Source organism: Salvelinus namaycush, chromosome 5 (assembly GCF_016432855.1).
Source record: "Salvelinus namaycush isolate Seneca chromosome 5, SaNama_1.0, whole genome shotgun sequence".
In the NCBI taxonomy this organism is placed as follows: domain Eukaryota; kingdom Metazoa; phylum Chordata; class Actinopteri; order Salmoniformes; family Salmonidae; genus Salvelinus; species Salvelinus namaycush.
Window position 1 is genome coordinate 45,856,039 of NC_052311.1, and position 21,106 is coordinate 45,877,144.

At 43.3% G+C, this 21,106-nt stretch overlaps 1 protein-coding gene across 2 annotated transcripts in view; it reads right to left on the reverse strand.

Moving 5' to 3' along the window:
- Positions 1 to 21,106, reverse strand: part of LOC120048341 (mannosyl-oligosaccharide 1,2-alpha-mannosidase IA) — a 223,700-nt gene that overhangs the window by 63,970 nt on the left and 138,624 nt on the right. For both annotated transcript variants that reach the window (XM_038994235.1, XM_038994236.1), the window contains exon 4: positions 329 to 409. In XM_038994235.1, coding sequence (XP_038850163.1) covers positions 329 to 409 — 81 coding nt within the window. The remainder of the gene's footprint in view (positions 1 to 328; positions 410 to 21,106) is intronic.

Genomic DNA, 21,106 nt, shown 5'->3' on the forward strand with positions numbered 1-21,106 from the left:
ACAGCGGAGTCAATCACCACCTTCCGGAGACACCTGAAACCCCACCTCTTTAAGGAATACCTAGGATAGGATAAAGTAATCCTTCTAACCCCCCCCCCCCCCCCTTAAAAGATTTAGATGCACTATTGTAAAGTGGCTGTTCCACTGGATATCATAAGGTGAATGCACCAATTTGTAAGTCGCTCTGGATAAGAGCGTCTGCTAAATGACTTAAATGTAAATGTAATGTGTGTGTGTGTTTTATTCCACACAACTCCTTCATCATTCAAACCGCAGGAAGAGACAAGTTCCTAAATGGAGGGGTATAATAGACATTGATGAATCTTACCTCCTCTCCCGTCAGGTAGTAAGCAGAGAGCAGCCCACCGACGTAACGGATATTCACCTCGAAGAGAGAAGCCTCGCCGTTCTGTAAGAGAGAGATCACACGGTATCAGAGGTGGAATACCCCCGTTCAGGACACAGCCCAATCTCATAAATGACAAGTCAAAATAACTCATATTTCTATCAACAGTCGCATGGCAACACCAACCAATCAGTCGTGTGACGATAGAGTTTAAAAACATAGTCAATAATTAATAAACCTAAATATTTAATTGATCAATAATAATTAATGAGATTTTGATGTTTGCGCTCTTGAGCCATAGAAACACGGCAGAAATCCATATGTGAAGATCTCTTCACAGTGATAAAATTGATACAAATGAATGGAAAACGCGTTGCCCATTGAAACAGTGGAGTTATGCATACTGTTATACAGTAGCAGTTAGCTAGAGAGTAGGCTTGTTCCATCTTAGAACTAGTATTGCTTCCCATCCATGGCCCTATAAGATTCCATTTATATACGTTAAATAAAGACTCTAGAAAGGAATATTTCAATAAAGCCAGGGAAGAGTCAAAGGCTTGCGATAATGTTCGCTGCATTTTACTCACTCTTATGTCTAAGGATGTTTCGAACCACGGAGAGACTGTCGATTCTCCTCTGGCAGCCTTAGAAAATATACACCGTCTAGGTTATTGATGACTCTCCACTCTTAACTCTTTTCGTGTTTTCTCATCACATCGCGGTCTTTCCTATTCTCTTTGTTGTGAGTTCCAGGATTTGAAAGTGGCGAAACGGTGCTAGGCTTTCCTTCTCCATCTCCTGTTATGTCTGGCTCAACACAACTATCCAGGACAGGATGGTGCAACTTGGTTAAGATTAAGATGTCAGAATACACCATCTCAGAGTGCAATTAGTGCTCTGTCAAATATATTATTATAGCTCCTGGAGCGATTTGCTGTTCGCCAACGTCAGACAGTTTATCAACGCACTGCTCCATATGTTACGGGAATTAAGTTAAGAGGTGTTAAGCACTAACACGTGTCCCTGAATGAGATGGCGGTATGTCACCATAATTACAGACACTCATTCTCGCCCGAGGTTGAGGTGACGATGGTGCTTATTGACTTTAACACCCCTCAAGAAGGAAATTGCTATCTCAAAAAGCCACGATAAGGAACGTGTAATTGGGTGCTACTGGAGAGGGTAATTACATCCAATCTAGAACCTGAGTAAAGATGTGGAGCGACTTTCTCTGGCATCATCCCAACTCTATCGTTTTCCACTATACATTTGTACACACTGTATGAGAAACTCACAAAGTAAAGTCATGTACTTTTAAAACGTTTTCAAGAGATGAGTGTTAGTTTGACATTCTACAAAGTTGTTCAATTCTAGTCTTACACTATGTAATTATTAGGTCATGACTACCGGGCTAATGTGCGACTGAGAAGTTGGCCACTTTTCTTTCAAGACAGTTTAACCAGTTCAATTCTGTAAGACAAACTGCCAATCATCTGCCATGGTGACCCAGCGGAGTCGTCTTGCCAACCCGTAGAGGAGTGGCCGTTCCACAATGGTGGTGATTAGGGACAGACTTTTAATTTGTCACCAGTGATGGTGGCACTTTGGCAAGGACAGCCATACGGTACAATGAGGGGAATGTAACGGTGACTACGGTTCAACTGATCTGACTCATGCTACCAAATACAAGCCTTGTAAATCACTCTTCAAACGTCTCATGAAAGTTAATTTAGTACGAGTGGCTTATTCCAGAGGCTTCGATGCTGATGGGGTCCATTGATAACGAAATTCCTATTACACAAGCCTTTCAAAAACATTTCATTAAAACACATTTTTGTGCTTAATTTGCTGTTTGTTCTGCCAGATGTTTTCCAGTCACTTATTTCCCAATATAACACTGTTCATTTGCATCACGGGGAATTATTAGGTCTTGCATCTGCGTTCCAAGACCACACACTCTCCACTGCAAACAAAGCAGATCGCCTTGGGAAAGCTCAACGCTAAAACCCACGGTAACCACTTCAACTGAAAGAAATGGGATTAAATCGCAGCATCACACACATACAGTATTGTCATGGGAGAAACAATAAAAAACAAATAAATCCAAAGTCTCCCCAGAAGGCTTTTCACGGGAATATATAAAAAGCAATGTGTGCCCATCTAATTGCTCCACTTTTCCAGTGCTGTGCAGAGTGGAAAATAAAATCAGGTGAAGGAAGGAATAAAGGCAAGCCTGTTGTTTATCATTCCCTGCCTTTCTCTCCTCCCTCTGCTCAGCAGTGCGTCTAATTAGAAGACAACACAGGGCTGTCAGAGTTAACACGCCGGCTCTAACTGCCTCGGTTTCTGCCACCCAGAAGATCTTTCTGCTTTTGATCCTCTCTCTATTGTAAGAGCACTCCCACCTCCAGTACTGTACATACTGTATAGAAGGAGTTGCACTATTCAAATAAATGATTAGTCTGGGATCGGGCTGTGTCATTAAAAATTTGGTCAGCCGGTTATTGTCATGCAAAAGTCTTCCGGTCTCACGGTAATTGATCGTTAATTAACAGAAACCCGTTTAGCATCTCCAGGCCCCCACAGCGCGCCTTTATAATATCTACATTTTAAAAAGTCTAATAAATCAATTGAATATTGAATATTGAAATGTAATATACACCCTCACAATACATCCATTATTTATTTTAGGCAGGTCTAAAGAAACATTATGATATGAAGAACATGTATTTCAGAAGAACAGAATGTGAGTTGGCCTACTGTATGTTATCTGGCTATGTGCCATGCCATAGGCAGTAGGCTTGTTCATTTAGCAGACAAGATATGCTTATAAGTCCAGTGCCATTATTTTATATTACATGATTAGGTTGCATGAATTCATAGTAAGAAGAATATAATTGAACTTAGCTGAATTAAATAGAAAGAATATTTTTCCCATTCCGGAGCGAGATTTTCTGTCAAGTAATTATTTGAAACAGGACCTACAGTATACGCTAGATCTATAGTTATTTGGCAACTTTAGTTGTGAATGATACAAACCTTAGAATGCCTTAGAAATCAAAAGATAAACGCAGCAAAAAAAGAAATGTCCTCTCACTGTCAACTGCGTTTATTTTCAGAAAACTTAACATGTGCAAATATTTGTATGAACATAACAAGATTCAACAACTGAGACATAAAACTGAACAAGTTCTACAGACATGTGACTAACAGAAATTGAAAAATGTGTCCCTGAACAAAGGGGGGATCAAAATCAAAAGTAACAGTCAGTATCTGGTGTGGCCACCAGCTGCATTAAGTACTGCAGTGCATCTCCTCCTCATGTATTGCACCAGATTTGCCAGTTCTTGCTGTGAGATGTTACTCCACTCTTCCACCAAGGTACCTGCAAGTTCCCGAACATTTCTGGGGGGAATGGCCCTAGCCCTCACCCTCCGATCCAACAGGTCCCAGATGTGCTCAATGGGATTGAGATCCGGGCTCTTCGCTAGCCATGACAGAACACGGACATTCCTGTCTTGCAGGAAATCTCGCACAGAACGAGCAGTATGGCTGGTGGCATTGTCATGCTGGAGGGTCATGTCAGGATGAGCCTGCAGGAAGGGTATCACATGAGGGAGGAGGATGTCTTCCCTGTAATGCACAGCGTTGAGATTGCCTGCAATGACAACAAGATCAGTCCGGTGATGCTGTGACACACTGCCCCAGACCATGATGGACCCTCCACCTCCAAATCGATCCCGCTCCAGAGTACAGGCCTTGGTGTAACGCTCATTCCTTCGACGATAAACGTGAATCCAACCATCACCCCTGGTGAGACAAAACCGCAACTCTTCGGTGAAGAGCACTATTTGCCGGTCCAGCGACGGTGGGTTTGTGCCCATAGGCGACGTTGTTGCCGGTGATGTCTGGTGAGGACCTGCCTTACAACAGGCCTACAAGCCCTCAGTCCAGCCTCTCTCAGCCTATTGCGGACAGTCTGAGCACGGATGGAGGCATTGTGCGTTCCTGGTGTAACTCGGGCAGTTGTTGTTGCCATCCTGGGCATCTTTCTTTTGGTGTTTTTCAGAGTCAGTAGAAAGGCCTAAGTTTTCATAACTGTGACCTTAATTGCCTACCGTCTGTAAGTTCCACAGGTGCATGTTCATTAATTGTTTATGGTTCATTGAACAAACATTGGAAACAGTGTTTAAACCGTTTACAATGAAGATCTGGGAAGTTATTTGGATTTTTACGAATTATCTTTGAAAAACAGGGTCCTGAAAAAGGGACGTTTCTTTGGGATGCATGATGCGACTTTAGGCTATTGACGATTTGAGAAAGTTCCTTGCCTCAGGCTGCACACACTGTTTTCTCATGAAGTGATCATATTTTCACCCATCAGACTATTCTCAATTTAATCTTGTCTTTACTAATATGTGAAATTAGTTTAGATGTAGAACTGCCCATTATCAAATAGGCAGGAACGGATGCAAGATTTAAAAAAATACATGTCATCCGTATTCACTCGAATAGCGAATGGAGGCCACTTTCCTGCCGTTCTTTTCACTCATGACGGGTAGGCTACTCTGGTTATTTCTCGGCGTGACAGGTGATATTCAGCACAAACTCTGTATGCCATGAGCTCTCCAACCCTGTTCCTGCAGCTACCCAGTGCTTAATTTGGGAAACCAAGTGAAATCTGTTCCGGAACATTGATAGTAACCGTTGACAGCCCCTCTCTCTGCACCTGGAGAAAGGAATGAAGGAGAGACGGGAGGAGATGGAAACGCACGGTGGCGAGATATTCTGTAGCTGAAGGTAATGTGTCAGTCTATTAATATAAAAAATGCCCTATTACTTGGCTATTTAAAATCAAATACACATTTGTAGGTCAATTTGTTACATTTAGGGTAGACCAATTATATACCAAAGATATCGTTTTTTAAAAATGTTTATCTGCCAAGCGTAATATGTGGTAGGCTATGTATAACGGCACAATCATTACTTTAATTACATTTTCCGTTCGGGCTCGGGCTCATAATAGGCCTATGCGTATGCATAATCTATTTGTGTTTTGAACGAATCATCACTTTAGAAAGCGCTGTCCATTTCGTTATGTTAGGCTTTGAAACAACATCCACAATGGTCATGTTTTCCACTCAGTTTCAACCTGCTGTTGAACTTCTTTCTTCAAATTGATCCTCACAGTGAAGTGAGTTTTAAAAGCATGATACTGTTTTGATGAAAAGTGTTTGATGTGATTTCCGATGGCATTTGCATTGATGTCAGAGTGGTTAGAGGGTCAACAGAGCCCGGAGTACCAGGCCAATAGGACCTGATCGTCGTTGTCACGTTCCTGACCTGTTGTATGTTCGTACCACACGGGACTGTAGCGTTTTTGTTTGTAGTCTATACCTGTTCGTGCGTTCTTCGTGTTATTTGTAAGTTCTCTAGTTCAGGTCTGTCTTCGTTCGTTTTGTGATTTTGTAATTATTCCAAGTGTTGTTTCGTGTTTGTCGTTTAATAAATTCATTATGTTTTCTAAACCCGCTGCATGTTGGTCTGATCCCTACTCCTCCTCTTCGGACGAAGAGGAGGAGAACAAGCGTTACAGTCGTTAGCCAGTTGGATACTACTTACCAACGCATGTCCACAGTGCATAAGAGGAGATTACCGTGACTCAACGGTCCTATAGGATTTTACTGTGGTCATGACTCATGACTGCCGGTGTGGCGGTAAAACTCTCACCGCAACAGCCCTAATCCTGGATTGGTTTAATATGGTCATGTCGAGTAGGTCTGACTCTTTGTCCCTCACTGCATATTCCAAATGCTATTGGGTTATTTCATAAAGCAGCTGACCAATAATGTAGCTATACAACAGAACATGGATCCAATGTGGACTTACACTACCGTTCAAAAGTTTGGGGTCACTTAGAAATTTCCTTGCAGCTTAATTGAATAGTACCCGCAAAACACCAGTCACAACGTCAACAGTGAAGAGGCGACTTACGGATGCTGGCCCTCTAGGCAGAGGTCCTCTATCCAGTGTCTGTGTTCTTTTGCCCATTGTAATCTTTTATTTTTATTGGCTAGTCTGAGATTTGGCTTTTTCTTTGCCATTTGGCATAGAATACCAGCATCCCGGTGTCGCCTCTTCACTGTTGATGTTGAGACTGGTGTTTTGCGGGTACTATTTAATGAAGCTGCCAGTTGAGGACTTGTGAGGTGTCTGTTTCTCAAACTAGACACTCTAATGTACTTGTCCTCTTGCTCAGTTGTGCACTGGGGCCTCTCACTCCTCTTTCTATTCTGGTTAGAGCCAGCTTGCACTGTTCGGTGAAGGGAGTAGAACACAGCGTTGTACAAGATCTTCAGTTTCTTGGCATTTCTCAGAACAAGAATAGACTGATGAGTTTCAGAAGAAAGTTATTTGATTCTGGCCATTTTGAGCCTGTAATCAAACCCATAAATGCTGATGCTCCAGATACTCAACTAGTCTAAAGAAGGACAGTTTTATTGCTTCTTTAATTAAAAAAAAAACAGTTTTCAGCTGTGCTAACATAATTGCAAAAGGTTTTTCCAATGATCAATTAGCCTTGTAAAATTCTAAACTTGGATTAGCTAACACCATTGGAACACAGGAGTGATGGTTGCTGATAATGGGCCTCTGTACGCCGATGTAGATATTCCATTAAAATAAATCTGCCGTTTCCAGCTACAATAGTCATTTACAACATTAACAATGTCTGTACTGTATTTCTGATCAATTTGATGTTATTTTAATGTGCTTTTCTTTCAAAAACAAGGACATTTCTAAGTGACCCCAAACTTTTGAACGGTAGTGTAAGTGCTGTGTGTGTGTGTGTTGTCAATGCTACCAGATTGGCATAAAGAAATGGTGCTATCTCCCACAGCTGTGCCAACATGCGTAAAAGGAGGTTATGAAAAAAACACATTGCTGTTGTGCCTTGTTTCTGTTCTGCTTCAGTGTACAGTGTACAATGTTGTTGTCTGTGTTTGATGCTTGCTTTTCGGTTGGTGAGCATTCAACAAAGCATGGCACAGATTTTGATCACTCGCTCTGCCAAGATTAGACTGGGACATAAGCCTGATTGGCACTTCCGCTGTGCTTTCGTGTGCCAGGGGGGCAAATGAGACTGTTATCGAGGCCTGCAATGGACTGCTCAGGCACAAATATAACATTAATGGTATGATTTAATCCTAATCCGGGGCTATCAGATCCATTGGGTACACAACGACGATTCAAACCGGTGGCAAAATCAGCACTCGGAAACCAAGCAAATAGATTCATAGTATTGTGGGAAGCTGAACAGACAAGCTAGTATTTAAATAAGCAATCGGGGAGTAGATCACGCCTAAATCAAAGTTGGTGTTAAACCAACAGAGCTGTGATTTAACGCAACTTCACTAATTAGCACGGATTGATTATGAAAGGGACCAATTAGGTGGTGCCACTCAGGTACTCTTTCATCCACACACTGGGAGATGTTATTCCGCTAATACCGTTGCTGTGAACAGAAGTTCCTCAGAACTCCTTCCTTTCCTGTCACCAACAGGATGTAAAGCCAGGGATGTTTTCAAAAATGTACAGTAATTATGGGCTTGTTTAGCATCAAGCCCATAATTAGGCTGTCCTAGACACCGGAGCTTTAATGACTCTAACCTCTGGACCATGCTAACCAACACGGCCTGGGGAAGGAAAGCTAATGCTAATTTCTCACTACTAAAAGGGACACTTAGAGTAAGTCATGTTGGGCCTTTACATGTTGTGACAGTGGTGACATCGTCACAAATTCAAAGACTGGTGGATTAGTAGATGCCATTGCTGATTAGCTGATTAGTCAGCTGACATTGAGATAGATTGGTTTGAAGACCTATAGAGTCTGAGCAAAGCATGAGGTAACTTCATTTCATTGAAGCACCTTTGCGCATTTACTGGATTATCATTGAAATTGTTATATAACGGCTGCTAAAAGAGGCTTCGCGAACTGAGTTAATGGAGATCAAAACAGAGTATGTGGTCCATCATTATTAGTAGGCTGTGTTCCCAGTAGTGCATTATTCTAATAGACTGGCTAATAATAAATTAATGTCACTAGGGTGATAACGCTGAATTACAGCCCATCGTCCTCCTCTATCAGTCAGAATCCCTCTATCTCTCCCATTGTCTGGGGAGTAGAAGGCATCGGAGAGGGTGTAGTTATTGAGGAAAAGAAGGTTTGGCGAATGCACCTCAAAGCTGTTCTCTTTGAGTGTACACACAAAGGCACTCAGACACAAATACACACACAAACAAGAACACGACAGCAGACGTGTGTCTCCAGGAGTTCACAGGCAGGGAGAACGCTCTCCTAATGCAGCTCTCTCATGGGACACTCCTCCACTCTCTCCCTCCTTGTTCAGTCCATTTTTTCCTGTGTGTGTGTGCCAATGGTACATCAGATCAATGTTTTCATCCAAATCTCTAAATGGATTCCCGAGCCCTGTCACTATGCTGGCTGAAAGGCAAAAATACCATTCTGTAGTTGGGATTCAAATCTTATCATTCCTCTAATCTGATGTTCAGATGAAAAACCCATAAACACATCTGTGCAGAGTATACAAGGGAAAACATTGTTTGCCATCCATCACAATTCATCTCTGATCACCAACCTAATGGCACTGAGCCAGTGCCAACCTCTGCCTACCTACGTCAAGAGCTAAGGCTAGAGAGGGAATTCAAATGTCACTGGTGTTACATTAACTTCTTATGGCTGCAACTGGCAGCACTGAGTAACCTGGAAGAGGTGGCCATTTCAAACGGCCTCCTACTCAAATCTTGCTTGTACAATATGAATATTATTATTCTTTTTGGATAGAAAACACTTTCTAGTTTCTAAAAGAGTTGGAATTATTTCTCTGAGTGAAACAGAAGTCCTTTTGCAGCACTTTTCCTGACCAGGAAGTGAAATGTCAGAAATCTATGCTCTTTTCAATCTGATGCCTATACATGGTCATAACATCTAGGAGTCTGCTGACAGTCTATACGCCTTCCTATTGGTGTAAAGAGGATGTCAGAGAAGAAATTATTTTGCTCCTCTTGGTCTATGGTGGAAAAAAACCTATTTCTTTGACCTGAGCGCCAACTTCCGGTATTCTGAAGGAAGTGGGATGGACTTCTGTTTTGCCTTCCTAACGAACGGCTAACGTCTCCGGCTCGAATTTTTTTGGATATATGTGACCATATCATCGTAATGTATGTTTTTTCAATATAGTTTAATCAGATTATTGAAACTTTATTCGGGAGTTTTGCCGTGTTCCGTCGTATGACTGTGTTTACGTTGGGCCACGGCTACTGGAAATGCTAAATGAACAGGGATATTTCTCATTCTGAAACGAAACAACGACTCATCTGGACAGAGGACGCCTGTTTCAACATTCTGATGAAAGATCAGCCAAAGTAAGACTCATTTTATGATGTTATTTCATATATCTGTCGTGCATGTGAACGGGTCGTGGGCGCCCAAATGTGTCTCTCTATTGTGGCTACGCTAATATAGCGATACATTTTGTTTTCGCTGTAAAACATTTAATACATCGGAAATATTGTTTGGAATCACAAGTTGCCTATCTTTCAATTGCTGCAAACTATATATTTTTCGGAAATGTTTTATGATGAGTAATAAGCCATTTGACGTTGGTGTCTGTTGGTGTCTGTAAATATTATGGCTGCTTTCGGTGCACTTTCTGATTTGTAGCTGAAATGTAAAATATGATTTATACCTGAAATATGCACATTTTTCGAAATAAAATATGCTATACAATAAATATGTTATCAGACTGTCATCTGATGAATTTGTTTCTTGGTTAGTGGCTATTTATATCTTTATTTGGTCGAATTTGTGATAGCACCTGATGGAGTAAGAAACTGATGGAGTTAGAAAAGTCGTGTCATTTGCTAACGTGGTTAGCTAATAGATTTACATATTTTGTCTTCCCTGTAAAACATTTTAAAAATCGGACATGTTGGTTTGATTCACAAGAAGTTTATCTTTCATCTGGTGTCTTGGACTTGTTAATGTGTGAAAGTTAAATATTTTTAAAAACTAGCTTTTGAATGTCGCGCCCTGCACTTGAGCTGGATGTTGTCATAATTGTACCGGTGTCGGGCTTGCAGCCCAAACAGGTTAAATAACAGGACATAGTATCTGTAATAAACCACCCACACATTGTTCTCCTCCAGCAGAGATAGGATGTCAGCAGGATGTCTTGACCTCATGGCTGGGGCATGGCATCTTCAGTCAAGCAGCCCCTCATATGATACATGTCCTCAGGTTTCAGTAGCCCTAATGACTGGAGCCCTGTGGAGGCACGTTTACAGTGGACATGAGGCCAGATCAGGTCAGCCATCAGGCCTACTGAGGTAAACAACAAGAGCCTGATCCAGATCTGCTCCTAGAGCCTAGACAGCTGCAAGGTCTACTAAGTTTGCACAGTGAGCTTCCAGAAATCAGATAGCAAACGCCAACCTACTTAAACCAACTGATAAACAAGGAAGGAAAGACAAGTTCGTACCCAAGGGTGGTCTTCCAGTTTAGAACAGCCAGGAGTCGCAGATGAACGAACACAACCTACTTGTCTTTGGAGCAAAAATGTATGTTCTGGCAGAGTAAGGGTAGGGTACAGTAGGCGGTTGCTCGGGGAGATGACAAAGAGACAAGAAACATTTTGATCTGTTACCCAGCATTGTTAAGAATAAAAAGCTCAAAAAGGTTTATCAAAGCATACCATGGAATGATCACATCTTACTTTATAAGCTACACATTATTCATCTGCATATGAGCTGTTTATCATATCTAGGCACTTACTGATGGCCAGAGACGCATTATGCAAATGTGACTGGTGAACTGAGTCATCTCATACTGAAGCTTTTTTAATTGAAATAACATGTCATTTCTCACAATCAAGGCATCGTTTTTTTGTGAATAGGGGTTCAATAAGGCCACTACAATATATCAATCGGTATGTAATAAATCAGGGTAATTTCTAGGGGTTTGATAAAGTGAATCCCTGCTCTCTCGGCTGACGGTCACTCTGTTTTTCAGATGAAAGTTTCAGGCCAGTTATACAACTTTACTGCACAGTTTAGGCCTGAGGTTCCAAGATTCCTCTGAAGGTGAATAGAACAGTGTGGCAAACCTCTTCAAGGTTATGAGCGTTTGTCACAAATTAAGTGGGAAACTGTCACCAAATTACCCCAGAATGAGAGTTCTTTCGAACAGGACAGTACCTGTGTGTTTGTTTCTCCGTCATGGTCCACCCAGGTCGTAGGCAAGGTCAAGGATAGCAGGGTTCGGTACACGAATCGGGTTCTCGGTATGTCCAGGTCCAAACGCCAACAGGTAAGTCCAAAACAGTCCAGCTCATACACGGTAAATCCAGCCAATATCTATTGTCTCTTTCTCTACGGTTCATAGATCCTTCCACCCCTCTCTCCCTCTTCCTGGTTTTTCTTGACCCTTTATCTGTGTGTCGGCTCCACCTTCTGAGGGTTCCCCTTGCTTCTGGGACTTGTAGTTTTGGCAGTTGGCCATTTTGTGATCTGTAGTTCTGATCGGGGTGGCCATTTTAGTAATCGGGCAGAGCCCGTTTATTAGTTCTGCTCTCACATATCTGCCATTTATCACTCGACCCCCTTCTTTGCCACACATCTCCCCCCTAGATCCGACCCCTAGGTCGGGCTACCGCAGCAAAATATGCGTGCATGCGGGATAACCCATCCACATTTCCCATTTCCTTCCCTGCTTTGTGTTTCAAGTCAAAGTGAAACGGTTGGAGACTCAAAAACCACCGCATCACCCGAGCGTTCTTCTCTTTAGCCCTATGCATCCAGGTGAGTGGGGCATGGTCACTGATGAGGGTGAAGTGGCGCCCCAGCAGGTAGTATTTCAGGCTTTCTAGAGCCCACTTTACTGCCAGCGCCTCTTTCTCAACGACCGCGTAGTTGGTTTCCCGTGGTTCCAGCTTCCTGCTTAAAAACAGGATGGGGTGTTCCACCCCTTCTACCTCTTGGGATAGCACTGCTCCCTAGCCGACCTCTGAGGCATCCGTCTGAACCACAAACTCTTTCTCAAAGTCTGGTACCACCAGCACTGGATTACAGCAGAGAGTCTCCTGTAATGTCCTAAATGCTTTGGTGGCCCTTTCATCCCATTTGACCATGTTTGGCCCTCTGGCTCTAGTCATGTCGGTGAGTGGGGCGGCCACTGTGGCATAACTTGGGATGAACTTCCGGTAGTAACCGGTCAGCCCTAGGAAGGCTCGAACTTGCTTCTTATTTACTGGTTTCGGCCATTCTCTAATTGCCTCCACCTTCTTACGTTGGGGTTTGATTAACCCTCTTCCCACGGTGTATCCCAGATACTCTGTTTCCCCTAACCCCACATAACACTTGGCAGGGTTCGCCGTGAGCCCTGCCTTTCTAAGGGCGTCTAACACCGCCTGTACCCGGGGTAAGTGGGATTCCCAATCAGGGCTGTAGATTCCCACGCCATCTAAATAAGCTGCGGCGTATGCCTGGTGCGGTTTTAGGACCTTGTTCATGAGCCGTTGAAAGGTGGCTGGGGCCCCGTGTAAGCCGAATGGCATGACGGTGTATTGAAACAAACCGTCAGGGGTTGCAAAGGCTGTCTTTTCTTTGGCCCTGGGGGTCAGAGGAATTTGCCAGTACCCTTTTGTCAGGTCCAGGGTCGTAATGTACCGAGCTTTACCAACTTTCTCCAGTAGTTCATCTACTCGGGGCATGGGGTAGGCATCAAACTTGGAGATTTCATTTACCTTCCGAAAGTCGTTACAGAACCGCAAAGACCCATCGGGCTTGGAGACCATCACAATTGGGCTAGACCACTCACTATGTGACTCCTCGATCACTCCAGCTGTCAACATTTTCTCTGTCTCTGCTCTAATCGCGGCCTGTCGAGCCTCGGGTACCCGATATGGCCTCATGCTCACTTTTCTCCCTGGTAGGGAAACGATATCGTGAGCCGTAACCTCAGTTCGGCCGGGTACCTCTGAAAACACATCTCTGTTTTTCTGGATCAGGGTCTTTACTTCCTGTACTTGTGCTGGGGACAGAGTAGGTGAAATATTTACTTCGGCTGCCCCCTGAGTGTGTGTAGGGTATGTGACCATTAGTGTTTCTCTCTCTCTCCATGCTTTTAACAGGTTTATGTGATAGATCTGTTCCTGTGGCCGTCGACCTGGCTGTCGGATCCGATAATTCACTTCTCCTATTCTCTCCAGTACTTCATATGGTCCTTTCCATGTGGCTAGTAGTTTGCACTCTACCGTGGGGATCAGCACTAACACCTTATCTCCCGGTTGAAATTCCCTCAGGGTAGCCTGCCGGTTATAAGTGTGCCGCTGGTGCTCTTGTGCTTGTCTCATGTGCTCTCGGACGATGGGCATGACTGTGGCTATCCTGTCTTACATTGCCGTGACGTGCTCTATGACACTAGTATACGGGGTGGATTGGTGCTCCCAGGTTTCCCGGGCGATGTCTAAGATTCCCCGGGGGTGCCTCCCATATACCAGCTCAAAGGGAGAAAACCCCAGCGAGGCTTGAGGAACCTCTCTAATGGCAAACATCAGATACGGCAACATGCAATCCCAGTTTTTCCCATCCTTATCGATTACCTTCCTGAGCATTGACTTCAGGGTCCTGTTGAATCTCTCAACCAGCCCGTCCGTCTGAGGATGGTAAACCGATGTCCTCAACTGTTTCACCTGCCACAATTTACAAAGGTCCGCCATAAGGCGGGACATAAAGGGGGTGCCCTGGTCAGTAAGGATCTCCTTTGGAACCCCTACCCTGGTGAACAAGAGCACTAATTCCTTGGCAATATCTTTGGAAGTCATCGTCCGAAGGGGAATGGCTTCTGGGTAGCGAGTGGCATAATCTAGAATGACCAGAATGTATTGGTGTCCTCTGGCAGACTTGGGTAGTGGGCCCACTATATCCATCGCTATCCTCTCAAATGGCGTTTCGATTATGGGGAGTGGCACTAACGGGCTTCTAACAGCTGGTCGGGGAGCTGTTAACTGGCACTCCGGGCACTCTCCACAATGCCGAGCCACTTCAGCCTGAATTCCTGGCCAGTAAAACCTCCTTACAATCCGGTCTCGGGTTTTATCGATACCAAGGTGTCCACCCAGAATGTGCCCATGAGCTAGATCCAGTACTGTCCTCCGGTACCGGGTGGGGACCAACAACTGTTCAACCACATCAACCCCTATTTTTGAGACTCTGTACACCAAACCCTTTTTCATAATGAAGTGGGGAAAACTATTAGGCCTCATCCCATCATTTATGGGAGTACCATCGACGACCTGCACGTCTGCTCTGGCTTGCTGCAGGGTTGGATCCTGGTTCTGGCCCGTCCCGAAATTAGTCAAGGACCCTGCCAGGTCTGCTGGTTCTAGATCGTCATCCTCTGGATTCAGATCGACCCCAGCCCCACTAGTACCGGACTGTTCGTTGTCAACGAGGTTTGCCACTTCATCCTCATCCTCCCCTACTAGCACCTGTGAGGTTGGCCCCTGGGAGACCTCTTTTCTTGGCTTTGGTTGAAGGCCCCATGCTTCTTCCTGCTTGGTCAGGGTTGTTGGCTTCTCATATATGCCATTCTTTTGGCCTAACTTCGCAAAGTTAGGAAAGTCTCTACCCAATATTACATCATATGGCATCTTTGGGACCACGCCGACCTCACAATTCAGCAGATCGTCCTCTGTTTGTATGCTCACTAAGGCTGTGGGGTACAGACGGGTATCCCCATGAATGCATGTAACACTGATATCCTGACTTGTATCCAGTTTATGAGTTGGCACTAGGTTTGCAACGACCAGGGTTAGCATACTGCCGGAATCCAGCAGTGCTTCAACCTCTTTCCCTTCAACCGTCACCCTGCACATATGTTTGTTTCTTGATCTTTCAAGTACAGTGGTTACAACAGGACATGCATACCACATATCATCTTCTTTTTCACCGAGGTTACATTGCATTGGCTCTTCTTTAATAGGGCAGTAGGCTGCAATATGTCCTGGTCGATTACAATTGTAACAGATAATAGGCGTTCGGGCGGGAGACCCCCTCGACCCCCGGTCCCGGTTTCCGTTTTCTCCCTTAGTGTCTCGGCCCGATTCTGATTCTTTCCTCATGCCCCCACGCTGCTCTCTTCCCCCTCCACCTGTTGGGACAGTCTTAACCTGTCCGCTGGTTCGCCCAGGCCTGGGGAATGGGAATCTTTCCTCCTGTGCCTGCTCAGCTGTTCCTGCCGTACAATACCGTTCAACTAGGCCCACGAGATGGTCGGCGGAAAGTACCTCGTTCTGGCCAACCCATCGTCGCACTTCTTGGGGTAGACCTCGCTGAAACTGGTTGAGTACGATGGTCTCGACAATCTCGGCGGAGGATTGGGTCTCCGGTCGCAACCATTTCCGTGCCAGGTGAATCAAGTCGAACATCTGTGTTCGGGGAGGTTGTCCAGATCGGTAGGACCACTGGTGAAAGCGGTGTGCCCTCACGGTATCGGTCACTCCCAGTCTTGCCAGAATCTCTCCCTTTAGTTTATCGTAATCCTGTGCATCTGTCAACTCCAGGTCGAAATACGCTTTTTGAGCATCCCCTGCCAGGTATGGTGCCAGAAGCCCTGCCCATTCTTCTTTCGGCCACTTCTCCCTCTCTGCAGTCCTTTCGAAGGTGGTAAGATATGCTTCCACATCATCCTGTGCTGTCATTTTTTGAAGAAAATGATTGGCCCGCCTCTGGGTATTTGCAGCTGGTAATTGAGCCCCAATTTGGTCCGCTAGCCCCTTTAGGCCTTCTCTTAACTCCCGGGTGTTTCTCTCTTGCTCTTCTCTGAGCAGCTGGTTGGTGCGGTGCTGGACCTGTAACGTGTCCTGGTACATTCGCATTGCATCCTGATGAGCTATTTGTTGAGCTCTAGTTGCCTCTTGTTGGGTGGCCGCCGCTTGTAACAGGGCTTGTATGGCTCCCTCCATACTCATTTTCCTGAGAAACTGTCCTAACCAAACAAAGCCCCCCCCCCCCCCCAAAAAAAACCTGACTCCCCTTTAACTGAATGTTTTTGTTTTTTTTGTTTTTTTTACCTAACCAGCAGAATGGTTAGTCCATATGCCCACATTCTCCTCCACGTGTGGCAAACCTCTTCAAGGTTATGAGCGTTTGTCACAAATTAAGTGGGAAACTGTCACCAAATTACCCCAGAATGAGAGTTCTTTCGAACAGGACAGTACCTGTGTGTTTGTTTCTCCGTCATGGTCCACCCAGGTCGTAGGCAAGGTCAAGGATAGCAGAGTTCGGTACACGAATCGGGTTCTCGGTATGTCCAGGTCCAAACGCCAACAGGTAAGTCCAAAACAGTCCAGCTCATACACGGTAAATCCAGCCAATATCTATTGTCTCTTTCTCTACGGTTCATAGATCCTTCCACCCCTCTCTCCCTCTTCCTGGTTTTTCTTGACCCTTTATCTGTGTGTCGGCTCCACCTTCTGAGGGTTCCCCTTGCTTCTGGGACTTGTAGTTTTGGCAGTTGGCCATTTTGTGATCTGTAGTTCTGATCGGGGTGGCCATTTTAGTAATCGGGCAGAGCCCGTTTATTAGTTCTGCTCTCACATATCTGCCATTTATCACTCGACCCCCTTCTTTGCCACAACAGCTATACTCTTCTTCCATCATCGGCCCCACAGCAATTGGCAACATTTTTGGCGTTCAAAATATTTGAAGAAATCAATGTCTGCTTTTCTGGTCAGATAATCAGATAATGTTCTTTTGATTTTTTCTGCATGACTGGATTTGATTAACCCTCTCGTAACCGTAAACTGACCTCTGGGGACATTATGAATTATATAACGCAAGTAAGAATGGTGCCTGTGGGTTTCAATTCATAATAGATACCCCCTTTCCATCTTAATAGAGACACATGTACAGTACCAGTCAAAGGTTTGGACATACCTACTCATTCAAGGGTTTTTCTTTATTTTACTATTTTCTACATTGTAGAATAATAGTGAAGACATCAAAACGATGAAATAACACACATGGAATCATGTAGTAACCAAAAAAGTGTTAAACAAATCAACATCTATTTTATATTTGAGATTCTTCAAAGTAGCCACCCTTTGACTTGATGACAGCTTTGCACACCCTTGGCATTCTCTCAACCAGCTTCATGAGGTAGTCACCTGGAATACATTTCAATTAACAGGTGTGCCTTGTTAAAAGTTAATTTGTGGGATTTCTTTCCTTCTAAACTAATGTGTTTGAGCCAATCAGTTGTGTTGTGACAAGGTAGGGGTGGTATACAGAAGATAGCCCTATTTATAATAATGACAATTACAACAATAATGAATAATGAACACTTATTTTAACTTAATATAATACATAAATAAAATCTATTTAGTCTCAAATAAATAATCAAACATGCTCAATTTGGTTTAAATAATGCAAAAACAGTGTTGGAGAAGAAAGTAAAAGTGCAATATGTACCATGTAAAAAAGCTAACGTTTAAGTTCCTTGCTCAGAACATATTAAAGCTGGTGGTTCAGTATTCCCAGTTCATCAATATTCCCAGTTAAGAAGTTTTAGGTTGTAGTTATTACAGGAATTATGAAGTGTTGACTATTTCTCTCTATACCATTTGTATTTCATATACCTTTGACTATTGGATGTTCTAATAGGCACGTTTGTAACGGCTGTCTTCGTCTGAAGAGGTGTAGCAGGGATCGGACCAAGACGCAGAGTGGTAAGTGTCCATGTTTTATTATAAATAAACTGAACACTACACAAATACAAAAATAATAAACGTGAACAAACCGAAACAGTCCCGTGTGGCACAAACACTGACACGGAAGACAAACACCCACAAACCAACAGTGAAAACAGGTAACCTAAATATGGTTCCCAATCAGAGACAATGCAAAACACCTGTCTCTGATTGAGAACCATATCAGGCCAATTGACAAACCTAAACATAGAAACACATAACATAGACTGCCCACCCCAACTCACGCCCTGACCATACTAAATAAAGACAAAACAAAGGAAAATAAAGGTCAGAACGTGACAACGTTAGTATTGCCAGCCTAATCTCAGGAGTTGATAGGCTTGAAGTCATAAACAGCACTGTGATTCAAGCATTGCTAAGAGCTACTGGCAAACGCAGTAAAGTCTGAATGAATGCTTATGAGCCTGCTGCTGTCTACCACCGCTCAGTCAGACTGCTCTATCAAATATCAAATCATAGACTCAATTATAATATAATAAACACAGAAATATGAGCCTTTGTCATTAATATGGTCAAATCCGGAAACTATCATTTCGAAAACAAAACATTGAAATATGGAACCGTTCCGTATTTTTTCAAACGGGTGGCAACCCTAAGTCTAAATATTGCTGTTACATTGCACAACCTTCAATGTTATGTCATAATTATGTAAAATTCTGGCAAATTAGTTCGCAACGAGCCAGGCGGCCAAAACTGTTGCATATACCCTGACTCTGCTTGCAATGAACGCAAGAGAAGTGACACAATTTCCCTAGTTAATATTGCCTGCTAACATGAATTTCTTTCAACTAAATATGCAGGTTTAGAAAAAATATACTTCTGTGTATTGATTTTAAGAAAGGCATTGATGTTTTTAGCAAATTAGCTTTTGTTAAATCATCAACCGTTTGGCGAAGTAGGCTGTGATTCGATGATAAATTAACAGGCACCTCATTGATTATATGCAACGCGGGACAAGCTAGTTAATCACTATATCATATTACTAGGTTATGTGAAGATTGATTGTTAATTATAAGATAAGTTTAATGCTAGCTTGCAACTTTACCTTGGCTCCTTGCTGCACTCGTGTAACAGGTGGTCAACCTGCTATGCAGTTTCCTCGTGGAACGCAATGTAATTGGCCATAATCTGCGTCCAAAAATGCAGATTACCGATTGTTATGAAAACTTGAAATCGGCCCTAATTAATCGGCCATGCCGATTAACCTCTTTCAGCTAGGGGGCAGAATTTTTATGTTTGGAAAAATAACGTTCCCAAGGTAAACAGACTATTTCTCAGGTGCAGATGCTAGAATATGCATATAGTTGACAGATTAGGATAGCAAACACTCTAAAGTTTCCAAAACTGTCAAAATATTGTCTGTGAGTAGAACAGAACTGATTTTGCAGGCGAAAACCTGAGGAAATCCAACCCGGAAGTGCCTTTTATTTGGAAAAATCCCTGTTCTGTTGCCTGCCCCTCCTCCATTTAAAGGGGTATCAACCAGATTCATTTTCCAATGGCTTCCTCAGGCTGTGACCAGGCTTTAGACATAGTTTCAGGCTTTTATTTTGAAAAATGAGCGAGATTTTTCAAAACGCGTCAGGTGTCCTTTGATTAGTTCCTGCGCGCGACAGATGTAGCTCGACATTTTCTTTCTCTGTAGTATTGAATAGGTTACCGTCCGGTTGAAATATTATCGATTATGTATGTTAAAAACAACCTGAGGATTGATTATAAAAAACCTTTGACATGTTTCTACGAACATTACGGATACTTTCTGGAATTTTCGTCTGCCCTTCAGGACCGGAACGAGCCTGTGGTTTTCTGAACATAACGCGCGGTTTTTGGTTATAAAACTAATCTTTATCGAACAAAAAGAACATTTATTGTGTAACTGGGAGTCTCGTGAGTACAAACATCCGAAGATTATCAAAGGTAAGCGATTAATTTTATTGCTTTTCTGACTTTCGTGACCAAGCTAATTTAAGGCTAGCTGTTCTTAGTGTTTTGTCTAGTGATTGATAAACTCACAAACGCTTGGATTGCTTTCGCTGTAAAGCATATTTTCAAAATCTGATACGATAGGTGGATTAACAACAAGCTAAGCTGTGTTTTGGTATATTTCACTTGTGATTTCATGATTATAAATATTTTTAGTATTTGTTTTTAATTTGGCGCTCTGCAGTTTAGCGGTTGTTGTTGATAAATGATCCCGGTAACGGGATATTAAATCGGTCGACCTCTAGTCAATACGGAAAATTTCAAGAACTTTGAAGGTTTGAAGGTTTCTTCAAGTGCAGTCGCAAAAACTATCAAGCGTTACGATGAAAGTGTCTCTCATGAGGACCGCCACAGGAAAGGAATACCCAGAGTTACTGCTGCTGCAGAGGATAAATTCATTAGAGTTACCAGCCTCAGAAATTGCAGCCCAAATAAATGCTTCACAGAGTTCAAGATACAGACACATCTCAACATTAACTGTTCAGAGAAGACTGTGTGAATCAGGCCTTCATGGTCGAACTGCTGCAAAGATACCACCTCTAAAGGACACCAATAAGAAGAAAATACTTTCTTGGGCCAAGAAACATGAGCAATGGACATTATACCGGTGGAAATCTGTCCTTTGGTCTGATGAGTCCCAATTTGAGATTTTTGGATCCAAACGTCGTGTCTTTGTGAGACGCAGAGTAGGTGAACGGATGATCTCCGCATGGGTAGTTCCCAACGTGAAGCATGGAGGAGGAGGAGGTGTGATGGTGCTTTGCTGGTGACACTGTCAGTGATTTATTTAGAATTCAAGGCACACTTAACCAGCATGGCTATCACAGCATTCTGTAGTGATACGCCATCCCATCTGGATTGCGCTTAGTGGGACAATCATTTGTTTTTCAACAGGACAATGACCCAACACACCTCCAGGCTGTGTAAG